General features: G+C 39.9%; 1 protein-coding gene across 6 annotated transcripts in view; it reads left to right on the top strand.

Moving 5' to 3' along the window:
• NBEA (neurobeachin) overlaps positions 1–12,791 on the top strand; it is an 881,324-nt gene that overhangs the window by 608,591 nt on the left and 259,942 nt on the right. For all 6 annotated transcript variants that reach the window (XM_089690860.1, XM_089690861.1, XM_089690859.1 and 3 more), the window contains one exon: positions 358–482. In XM_089690860.1, the coding sequence (XP_089546986.1) occupies positions 358–482 (125 nt within the window). The remainder of the gene's footprint in view (positions 1–357; positions 483–12,791) is intronic.

Raw genomic sequence — 12,791 nt, 5'->3', positions numbered from 1 at the left:
CCTAGTGCTCCTAGGTGGAAGTGCTAACCACTTAGCCACTGTGCTCCATGTTTTTGTACGTGAATAGGTTTATTAAACTGTGTAATAGGTTAATAAAAACACACTTCAGCTATTTTACATCTGAAAATTGATAAGCTGATCTGTTTTGCACTGTGGTGTGTTATGGGTACTATGCTTCCCACTTGCTGTACACAATGGTGATTCAACATGTCCCTACAAAACAAAAAAGCGGCAACCATGTATTACTATAGGACTGCATTCTTCTTGTTTATACTGTTCTACTGAGACTTGTGAAACCAAAGCGATAAATGTCAGCCATAAAAAGCATCATCTAACTAAATCCTTCTTCCATTTTAGTCAACTCCATGATTTCTGGCGGCTGGACTATTGGGAGGATGACCTAAGGCGAAGAAGACGTTTTGTACGCAACGCATTTGGCTCAACTCATTCAGACGCCCGCTTAAAATCGGCCATTGAATATGGTTAGTACGTTATTCAGTTCTCAGTCACTATATTAAATTGAGTTTGTGTGGTCAGGGTTATTTTTTCCATAACTTTTGGATTTACTTTTGAAAGTTGGGAAACACGCAATTTTCTTCTTTTTATCACGGCAGAAGAAAAAAAAACGTTTCACTTTTCAGAAAGCAGATGTGCAGACGTGTTTGTCTTTTTGAAGTTTGGACACATGGATATCGGCATATGAGAGTTTCAGTTGACCTGTCCCTGTTTAAATGTGCCTTTTACACTGATGCTATTTCTATTCCTCTTGGTGATTCTAATGAGTTGACTAATTTATGAGCTTGTCATGTGAAAAGGATTTGGTACAGTTTGATGTACTTTCAGCGTCTGGTGTTGGAATGTGATTAATAAAAGAGCTAGAGGCAGGGAGGGTTTCTTTTTCTTGGTACCGTAATTAATTCTCATTTATTTCTTTTTTCAATAGCAGATTTTGCAGTTTAAAGTTCATTTCTCTACATTATCAGCTTGTATTCTTAAAGGAAACATGTACTGAGAGAAATACAGGGACTGCCATTGCTGACCTTCTCCGGAAAATGCTTGTTGCCTAGCTGTCTGTTGCTTTGACACTTTGAAACCGGAGCAAGCATGGAAACCCAGAAAGTCAGAATTCCTGATCTGCTTACTGTGCAGATTAGTGCTTCAGTATTGTATCCACTGTATCAGCATAACAGCTAGGAAACTAGTATTTTTGGGTGAACAACAGCTATCCAAATGCTTCCTCAGTAAGGTTTACTTTAAATTGGTATTGGATATTAGGAAAATGCATGATGACATCTGTATCCCATTCTTTTATTGTGTTCCTGAAGTTTACTTGAGGAATAATCTTGCTTCTTTGAACAGCCCTATCTGTAGCCCATCAGGGGCATATTTTCTGTACTTAAAACTGAACTCCAGGCACACTACTAAATACTCGGGTAATAAACATCTGAAGAACTTGTTTTACCTTCCAAAGGATTTGTATTTCCAATATGTCCATCTAGAGATTTACACTGCCCTGTCTCACAGCACAGCCTGGTGGATGGCACTACTTGCAGTTTAGGAATACAATGGTGTTTTCTCTGAATCTCCAGCCTTCTGTCAGGGTAGTGACAGTGCAACAGCAGACTGATCAGGTTATCATTCTGCTCTCTGTCTCTCTCAACATTTTAGCCATTCCCATGCAGCTCCCACTCCTGCCTATCCCAGTCTAGATAATCCAGTCAAGTACTTTTTCTAGATGCATTTAAAAGAAATACATCAGGTGTCTTTTATGTTATCTTGGAGTACAGCTTTAAAGCAGATCTGTCATTGTGTGTGTAGTTGGATCAGAGGGTATTAAGGAAAAAAGATCCAAAATCATTAGTAGATGCAGAGATATACGTAGCTGAAATAGTGTATACCGTATTTTCTGGCGTATAAGACAACTTTTTATACTTAAAAACATACCCCAAAAATGGGGGGTCGTCTTATACACGGGGTATGCAATGCGAACCTTTCGTTTGTTTGGGCCAAGCTGGCTCAAAACGAACGTCCCTAATCTTGTCAGCCCGCTGAATGTGCAGTAATACTGTATGTACGGTAGCTTCGGCTACATACAGTATAACGCGCTGAAGCAATCATGGCGAGCGATGTATTCTATTAATGAATACAGAGCCTGCTCGGATTGGCTGAGGTTGTATCATCATCAGCCCGCCTCTCTGACTCAGTATGAGCCGAAGCTACGATACATACTGTATTACCGTACATCCAGAGGGCTGACAGATTAGGGACAATCGTTTTGGGCCAGCTTGGCTCAGTGCTGTATACTGTATACATACTGTATACTGTGTAGCTGAGGCTACCGTACATACAGGATTACCGCACATCCAGTGGGCTGACAGATTAGGGACAATCGTTTTGGGCCAGCTTGACTCAGTGCTGTATACTATATACTGTGTAGCCGAAGCTACCATACATACAGTATTACCGAACATCCAGGGGGCTGACAGTGGGTGTATATTTAATCAAATCTGATGTTTATTCAAATATGATGTTTTTAAATGGGGTTGCCTCAGAAGGAGGGTAGTCCTATATGGCACGTATAGCCCAAAACCTATGTTTTAACTGGAAAATTAGGAAGTCATTTTATATACCCAGTCGCCTTATATGCCAGCAAATACGGTACTTTTCAACTTTTCCTATGAATTTTTTTGAGATTTGCTCTGTCCATTCCTGCATCTCAAGTCCCACCCATCATAATAATAGACCACAAAGGAGGTGGTGGGACCAAGGGCAACTTATATATGAAACTTGAGATTGGTTGTAATTTCAGTTGCCTCTATTTCAGGATTTATATTCTTATTGTCATTCATCAATAACCTTTGCTTATTAATTTTTATTTTTTTATTACCCTATGCTCAGTTTTGCCCTAAGTATAATCGCCTATGAGAAACATTGCCATACTTAATCCAATTTGTAGCTTCATGAAATTCCTTTTTAAGGTCTGTACCTAAGAAGCAAAGGAAATGCTTTTCCTGCTGTACACACCACTGGACAATGCTCCGATGCTGAGCAACCCCTGGCTAAAGCCTCTGCAGGACCAACACTTCCAGAACTGTTGATCTCCTTTAACCTCTCCCCCGCACTCAGTGGATCTTCCTGCTGATCTCCACATCCCTAATGTATCCAGTCAAGGATGGAAGTCAGAAGAAAGAACTGAGCACCACTGGTGACCCAGGAGATCAACACTCCCAGAGGTGTGATTCTCAGATGAAATTTCAACCTGGGATTACTAAGCATCAGAGCAGTGTTCACCTCTGCGGGTGGCAGGAGAGGTAAGTATTTATTTGCTTTTTTGTAGGTACAATCCATTTAAATAACATTTTTGCAAGCAACATATCCATTTAAGAAACAAGTGATTAAGATTGACCCATGCTATGTAATTCAAGTGCTAACGGGACTACTTGTGTTTTTTTTTTCCTACACTCGCCCAACAAATTGATAAATCACACATGTAGTGTAGTGGCCTTTCCTTTTTCTTAAGCAAGTGCTTACATTTACCCCCACTTTGGGAAATCTCTGCATATGATATCTACACTTGCAAGTACTCATTAATTTACCTATTTATAACTTGATTGATAGACAATGCTCAAATCATATGCATCTCTTGCCAACATTGGGCTGTTATCCATAGACAAAAGGGGGGTACAGGGTCCTCATAAACAAAAATCACTAAACACCTTGAAGACAAGGTAAAGTGTGCAAAATATACACTGCTCAAAAAAATTAAGGGAACACATTTTTAATCAGAGTATAGCATCAAGTCAATTAAACTCCTGGGATATTGATCTGGTCAGTTAATTAGCAGAGGGTATTGTTAATCATTTTCAGCTGCTTTGGTGTTAATGAAATTAATAACAGGTGCACTAGATGGGCAACAATGAGACTACCCCCAAAACAGCAATGGTTTTACAGGTGAAGGCCACTGACATTTTTTTCTCTACCCATCATTTCTGACTTGTTCACTAGTTTTTCATTTGGCTAGGATCAGTGTCACTACTGGCAGCATGAGGCGATACCTGGACCCTACAGAGGTTGCACAGGCAGTCCAACTCCTCCAGAATGGCACATCAATACGTGCCATTGCCAGAAGGTTTGCTGTGTCTCAATAGCAAAGAGGAGATTCCAGGAGACAAGCAGTTACTCTATTAGAGCTGGACAGGGCCGTAGAAGGTCCTTAACCCATCAGCAGGACCGGTATCTGCAAGGAGGAACAGGATGAGCACTGCCAGAGCCCTACAAAATGACCTCTAGCAGACCACTGGTGTGAATGTCTCTGACCAAACAATCAGATACAAACTTCATGAGGGTGGCCTGAGGGTTCGAAGTCCTCTAGTGGGCCCTGTGCTTACTGCACGGCACCATAGAGTTCGATTGGCATTTGCCATTGAACACCAGAATTGGCAGGTTTGCCACTGGTGCCCTGTGCTTTTCACAGATGAGAGCAGGTTCATCTTGAGAACATGTGACAGACATGAAAGGGTCTGGAGAAGCTGTGGAGAATGTTATGCTGCCTGTAACCTCATTCAGCATGACCGTTTTGGTGTTGGGTCAGTGATGGTCTGGGGAGGCATATCTATGGAGGGATGCACAGACCTCTACAGGCTAGACAATGGCACCCTGACTGCCATTAGGTATCTGGATGAAATCCTTTGGACCCATTCTCAGACCCTACGCTGGTGCAGTGGGTCCTGGGTTCCTCCTGGTGCATGACAATGCCCGGCGAGAGTATGCGGCAAGTTCCTGAAAGATGAAGGAATTGATACCAGTGAATGGCCCTCACGCTCGCCTGACCTAAATCCAGTAGAACACCTCTGGGATATCATGTTTTGGTCTATATGATGCCACCAGGTTGCACCTGAGACTGTCCAGGAGCTAAATGATGCCCTGGTCCAGATCTGGGAGGAAATATCCCAGGACACCATCCGTCATCTCATGAGGAGCATGCCCCAAAGTCATACAAGCACTTGGGAGTCATACAAACTACTGAGTACCATTTTGAGTTGCTGCAATGAAATTTCAGCAAAATGGACTAGCCTGCTGCATCTTTGTTTCACTTTGATTTTCGAGGTGTATTTTAATTCAGTCCTCTGTAGGTTGATAATTTTCATTTCCATCAAACAATGGGGCATCCTTGCGTTCCTAACACATTACCTAGTCCATATCAGTATAGATATCTAGCATGATATTTTTCCCCGTTGAGATCTGATGTGTTTTCAAAGTGTTCCTTTAATTTTTTTTGATCAGTGTAGTTGTAGAATTAAGCAATTAAGCAGAATATTGCCTTTTTTAATAAATGTATTCCCTGTGTGGATGCTGATAATACATGTGTCATCCGTTGGCAATGTACAGTTTATATAAAGACCAACATTAGCTCATTGACTGATGGTTGAAAATGACTGAACCTAACCAAAAAATAATTATCTTTGGTTTGGATAGTGTGTGAAAATGTTAAAACCTGTCAGATTTTGCATTTCTGTCTGTAAAATTTCTCTCTTTGATTGCCTTTCATAGCATTTGGGCATTAAGTGGTAAAAATTTTAACAAGCACAAAAGCAGCAGTAAAATTCTTTGGCTGGGGTTGTACTTTAAAGCTGAACTCTGAAAAATGAATAAGTCCTGCCTTGCAGTGGGGCTGCATCAGTACTCCAAGGGTGACTGCTTGTTTATGCCTAGGGGACCAGGTATAGCAGTTTTACGTACCCGATCCGTCACTCCAGCAGGCTTGTCCACATTGCAAGACCAGTCCCTGCTGCCTCCCTAAGGTCCTCTGATGCAGTGCCAGGACAAGGTAATCCAGCACTCAGAGCAAAGATGCCAAACTGTGCCCTTCCTCCCCCATTCACAATGTGCAAGCTTAAGGGATCCTATGCCCAGCATTCACTTGTTTGTCAACATCACTGCCGCTGTCATTACTCTTGTCGGCCTTGTAAAAGTATGAAGGCGCCCCATCCCTACAATAAACCATTGCGCCCAGGGCAGCTGCCCATCCTGCCCACCCCTTGTCCCGGCTCTGCTCTTATGTCTTTAAGACTGGTGCAGAAGGCCCATAATCCTGCACACGATGCTGGTGGAGCAGAAGACAAGGTAAGTAAAATTACTCTTACTGACTCCTGCCAGAACCAAGGAGGTAGTAGCCCTTGCAGACTTTAAATGTAAAAATTTTTTGAAAAGGTGACACCACAAAATACATATAGTGGAAAATATGCTGGTCCTATAGATTTTTCTAGCAATGAGGCAGGGTAAAATAATGGCTCATTCCACAAAATGGCTTTCTCTGCTGTGAGAAAATGACAAATACACTTTAAAGTAATGGCTGCATTATTGTCTCATAAACCTGCATAAGACATTATACTCAGCGTGTTTCTTTACTAACTTGTCAGATATCACTTAGTTTGTGAACAAACTGTTCTGAAATATTAATGCATGAAAGCGAATTCGGCAATCTCCACTGTGGCAGTGATTAAAGGCGTCAGCTTAAGTAAGTGTGATGGTGCATTTCAGGAGAGAGAAGCTAGCCCCAGTCTAGCACAAACACTCAGCAAGGATGACAAAATGAATCAGTTCTGTTTAGTCTGGTGGTAGGAAGGTTCGAGGAAGACTGCAACTGTCAGGATTTCCAGAGTGCAGCTATGTGCCTGCTTACTGCTTTATGACCTTGAAAACAAATTCCTTAGCTTTACCTCTTGTGTACACCTAAATGAGTATTGATGGTGCAGTCCTGAAAGCGTGCTGATACAGTCTGCTGTACACAATGCATCAGCCATGTGTCTAGCCAAACATAGTACCCTGTAATTTACCTTTAAACAGTTTTTTTTGTAGCACTAGATACATTAGCTGTTTTTTTTTTATCTTGATATATTCTACTTAAACTATTAAGTACATTTTACCAAGGCTGTTGAGTAGGATTTTGGAATTTAAAATAAAGTTCTCACTTGCAGAATACATAAACCCCATACTATAAATGTTTTGTTTGGTGGAGGGCAATGGTGGTGGCAAGATCTCTGAAATAAAAATATGTGATAAAATCCCACACGCTATTCAAAAATATATTAAAAAAAGATAAATAATTACAAAGCAGCTATCACTACAAAATGTGCACTCATCACAGCGCAACAAAAAAAAATATTACAAATAGCGAAGCTCTATCTGTGCAAAGACCCCAAAACATTAAATTATAAACACTATCTAGATAAATGTATAAATATATAAATCTGTTACGATATGATAAATGAGTGGATCAAACCTCAATACAAAAAAAACAGGCAATGAATGTGCACTGAATCATGTAAATGATTAAATAAATAATACAATGATCAATCCCCAGTGTTAATGTCACAGTGATATTAAATATAATCATTCCAAAGTCAACATGAAGCGCAACAGTGGTAGAGAAAAAATTATATTGAAAAAAAAAAAAATCCATAAAGTGAGTCCCATAGTCAATTCAATGTTCGTGCAATCTCCTATTGTAATAAACTTGATCTTCGGACAATGCAAGAAAGCTTCAGTTTCCACACCATGCACACCAGAGTGTCCTACACCCCACCTTATGGGTATCAGCTCACCTTAATTGTTGGACCCCACTGATAAAAGGAGGCCAACTGCACTTTATTTACATGTCTACAAACTTAATTCCTCTCTTGTCTTCCTTTTTCTTTACTGTTTGTAACTTGTTGTATTAGGATCTCTGAAATACTGTACCTATCTTATACCAGACCTTAAAGTGGAACTACACTGCATCTCAGCACCACAAGCCAAAAACGCAATTTAATTTATTTTTAATATTTGAAGCAAACTCCCCCCTCTATCCATGTCTCCATGCTTTATTTTGTTAATAAATCACTTTGAAAAATACCCCTCCTTGCATTTCTAGCCATGGCCATCTTGAGTATGGGCAGATGATTCATGTAGCATTTACTTCCTGGAATCCATCTGCCCTTATCTCAGGCATGCATGCAGGAGGGTGTGCGTAGCTGAGAAAAACCTTTCTCTTTTCCTGAAGACTTCTGGGATTTATGACATTTGCCTAGGCCAGAAACCAGGAAGTAACTGAAGAAATTAAAATAAATAATTTAAGCCAGTAAATATGATATACCTTCCCATCTATTTACTAATGCTAGAAGCATAAGGATTAAAAATAGTCAATGTTGATTGAGGGAGTGAAGTTCCACTTTAAGGTAAAGCTAAAAGTGGTGCAGAGGATGGTATTGCTCCTGGGTCCAAGACTTTAGGGGGTCCAATATGATAGCTGACTACACCAGCTGTGTGCTGTCATTGCATTCTGTACAGAATTACAACATAATGTGCATTCTTTTTTCCTTTTCTGTATGTTTGCTTGCCTTAAAAGCATGCAGTTTAAGCACTCAGTGTTGCATTAAAAAAAAAACCCTTCCTCAAGGTCTGAAGAGTTCATGATTTATGCATCAAATCTTAGGGGCCCTGTTTTATTCTGCATCCTTTGTCTATTATTTTCAATTGTCAATGAGAAATGTCAGAACAGCTGTCTTTGTGTGCAAAATATACACAGAAACATATTTTTTACTGCATCAACACATAGACCATATGTTGTTTTTATTTTTAATGCACAATACTAAAGTCCCAAGCCAGATTATCACAAAAATTTCATATTACGGAACTCTGCTGTAGTACCAGATAAGGCCTTGTCTCCAAAAGATTAGCATGCTGATGCTGTCAAAATTTGAGAGTGCCATGGTTCCAAAAACAATGCCATGGTACACTGCCATACTCCAACAGACTGCTTAGTAGACTACCCTGCTAAACTACCATTTTTCCCAGAGACTGCTTGGATTTCCCCAATAGACTGCTTCTTAGATTTTTAAGTCACAAGAAACTGCCTTTATAAAATGTCCTCTTAGGCTTGGCTCCATACCTCTCACTCTGCAGAGATGCATTTGCAAATATTATCTGGGACTTGTTATATCCCTTACAAAATGGTAGGTTACTTCTTGGTGAACTCTACAGAAATATAGCACTAAGATACTAAGCAATGGTAACATGACACTGTGCCATTAATAAGGCCCTTGTAGGTTAGAGAGGCTTATGAAATTCAGCTGTGGACTGGATTTTGGCCTATGGACGGTATATGGTATTCTAGAATTTTATTATGCAGATAAAAATTATCACTTGCCTTACCTGGCCAGAGCACTTCATAGACAGATGTCCTCTATGGCCAGGGTTATTTTACATTGCCCCCTTAAGACTCCAAGGAAACAGCATAACACTGTACCAAGCTAAGGACCATCACTTCCTGGTAGATGTGATGACATCATAGATCCTGCCCTGATTCATTTCATCATTGGTCACGTGACTTCTTCAAGGAGATGGCATCACTAAGTCATCATACTGCTTATATGCCATTCATTCTTAATGAGAGTTGTAAAACAAGCGACACCATTTTGTTGAAGACCAAACTCAGATAAAGATACTAGAGGCCAATTCACAGACATATTTTGTATCTCCTAACCCAAGAGTAAAGTATTGGGCACGAATAAATATAGGATTAGGATTAATATATGTCCACATACCAAAAAGGGAAATGTCCGTAAAGGAACATTGCCAAACTGAAAATGCAAATAGACTCAATGCTGCATTCTTTTATTCACATTTTTATTTAGGTGTGGGAACACACAACAGTGTTTAGCTGCCAGCCTTGCATTCATTTTCACTACACATATACCTAGTAGCATGGTGATTACCCACTCATCTGTTAACTTAGATGCCTAGTCCACAACTCTGAGACTCCACTGTCAAACTGACAACTTAGTCAAAGTACTAGGAACACTGGTTTGCATTTCTAGTTCTCTTCTGCAACATTAACAAATGTCACATGGTATTCTATGTGATGACTTAAATTGGAACTTAACTGTATCACAAACCAAATACACTTTAATTCATTTTTGGTATTCAAGGCAAACTCACCAATCCATCCATACATCCATGTCTCCATGTTTTATTTTGTTGAGATATCACTTTGATCCCCCCCCCCCCCCAACCATATTTCTAGCCCCAGCCATCTTGAAGCAAGGGAAGATGATTAATGTAGCATTTACATCCTGGAATCCATATGCCCTTCCTCCAGATGAAAGAAAAAAAATACCCATGAAGACTCCTGGGATGTATGACATTTTTTTGGCATAAGCCAGAAACCAGGAAGCAACTGAAGAAATGTTATTAAAAAAAAAAGTTTAAAATAAGTAAATATGGTAGACCTTCCTATCTATATACTAATGAGAGCAGCATAAGGACTAAAAATAGCCAATGTTGATTGAGAAAGTTTAGTTCCACTTTTAATAGCCATACTTCTATCACCAAGTGGTTTTAAACTAATTGCTTCTAAACTTTTATTAGCATGTGATTTATTTCTGATTATTAGTATCCTTTATATCCATGCTTTTGTCATACGTATAAAATATATAAGAAAACAAATCGCACAAATATCTAACCAAATAACTAAAGGTAGCAGAGACATACAGGATCTATGGTTTACTTTGGTATTAAAGGATAAGTTCACCTTTCGTAACTTGTTACTCCCATATGTGTAACATGTTACTTACGGACTGGCCCCCACACCCCCACAGTGCCGTAGCTCATTGAGCATTCCTGTCAGGAAGTGACTGTCTGTGCAGGATACAGATACACCGACTTGTCAGAGGGAGACCTTCATGGCACCAGCGATCTGCTGATTGCTGGCGCAATTGTTTTTTTTACCTGCAAAAAAAGTGCATTTATTATTTTTTGTTAAAAGGTGAACTTATCCTTTAAGAAAAGATGCTTCAATGAGCACATTAACTTTATATAGGTATTTAGTAAGTCATTCAAGATGTATTTTCCTTAAGATCAGCACCTTTATTGCAGTAAATCAGTCCTTTAAAACTATTATGTTCTCTCTAATGTACTTTCAGGATGTACACAGAAGTCCTAGTCGCTTTTATAGGCAAATTTTAAATTCTAGATAAATAAGCCTTGTCAAGTTGGTGTTGTGGCAATGGTTAATGCATATTTGAAGCACAGCAATCTTATTAGCAGTGCTGTCAATGTTAAGAACACTCCATTTCCCATGCTTTCTGTAATAACCTTCCCGTGTTACGCTAAGGTAACTCCCATAATCAGAGTATATTGTCAGCTCTCCTAGCCTGGGCAAGCATGAAATGAAAAGCTTGTTTATATTGATCTATTTTTTCCTTCAGTGTGTCCTTGATGCCTTCTCTCAGTGAAGAACATCTACTGGGTTTCTCTGTCTATTTTATTACTGTTAAATGCAGAACCTTTAATGCTGGAGCTACACATCATATTATCCCTGTAGTAAGTTAGGCTTTTACAAGTTACAAAACCAATCTGCCCATTGCCACACTTTTTATGATTGTAACATAAGGTGGACTGCAGTCTAATTCTTGTCAGGTACCCCAGTGTGATATGGGGGTGTTTTGTTTAGTAGTAGATGCATGTTTTAAGTGAGTCCATGCCAGACAGGAACTATATTTAAGTTCTTGGTAGCCCACTTTTGTTAAAAAATTAAAAGGTCCTTACACTCTATAGCAGCGTCAGAAATATTTAGGTATCTCCAGTTGAAGCATTGTTATGCCCCGCTTGCTGCTCAATCCCGTTTGGCCCACCTGATAACCCTATTCAAACGCTTTTGTTACAGGAACCCACACAGACGTGGCCTTATCTCTGCCTTCTATGACCTCCTTTCAACTCCTGAATTGATACCAATCCCCTCTTATGTCACTAAGTGGGAAAAGGACCTTGGTCGTTAACTGAGACCTACAGATTGGGAACTCTTCTGGTTAGCAACCAAGTCCTCCTCACAGAATATAGTAGCTGTAGAGACTAATTATAAAGTACTGACCCAATGGTACTTGGTCTCGGCGAGGATTGCTAAATATACCCCCAGTTATTTTAATTGTTTTGGGGGCTGTGCAATGGTAGGAACATATTTCCATATTTGAAGGTCTTGCCCAGTTGCCCAAGTTTTTTGGGACAAAGTTTTTCATATGCTATCACTGCTTTTTGCAAAGTCATTATCGCCAGACCCGACCATAGCCCTGTTAAATCTTCACCCCCCTCTATATCCAAATCCCAATTCAAACTTCTCTTGCAAGTCACCACAGCAACTAAGCAAGTAGTGGCCAAATCGTGAAAGTCTCCATCCCTGTGTATCCTAGCAGTTAGGAACAAGGTAACACAAACAATGATTCACGCCAAAATGGAAGCAACCATTATGGACTCTGTCCCCAAGTTTCTAATTATGGGTCCCATGGGTTGAACGCTTTCTTCCGCTGAATTTTGATGATTCACTGCTCCTCCCTTATCGTCTCTTAGTTCTGCCCTAAGGTGATCCTACGTACTGATCCACACGTTGGTCCGGTCCTCGAGATTACTTCTTCCTTTCTGGAAGTCAAACGCCCCTTCTCCCCCTCCTGTTCCCCCTCTAGATTTTCTCTGTCCTTCCCTTTTTCATTTCCACCTGCCCCCTCTTCTTTTCCTTTCTTTTTCTTTCTTTCGCCTTCCTTGGAACCCACATGTAGTTCTGAGGAGCAATACTCTATATTTTTAGATCGCACCATATTTTACCTCCCTTTGTATTGCAATATTCCATAATGTTTCTCTATGGTTCCCTGTTTTATATGTTTTTGAACGACATTTTCCTTTTTGCCTCTGGGAAACATGTTCTCTTCTATTCTTGTACATGTACTTGAATGTCATACCCTTGTTACTAGCCTGGAAAATTC

The sequence above is a fragment of the Staurois parvus genome, unplaced genomic scaffold (assembly GCF_062004578.1).
Source record: "Staurois parvus isolate SC_StPar_1 unplaced genomic scaffold, SC_StPar_1.0 ptg000544l, whole genome shotgun sequence".
In the NCBI taxonomy this organism is placed as follows: domain Eukaryota; kingdom Metazoa; phylum Chordata; class Amphibia; order Anura; family Ranidae; genus Staurois; species Staurois parvus.
This window is presented reverse-complemented; position numbering and strand designations above follow the sequence as displayed.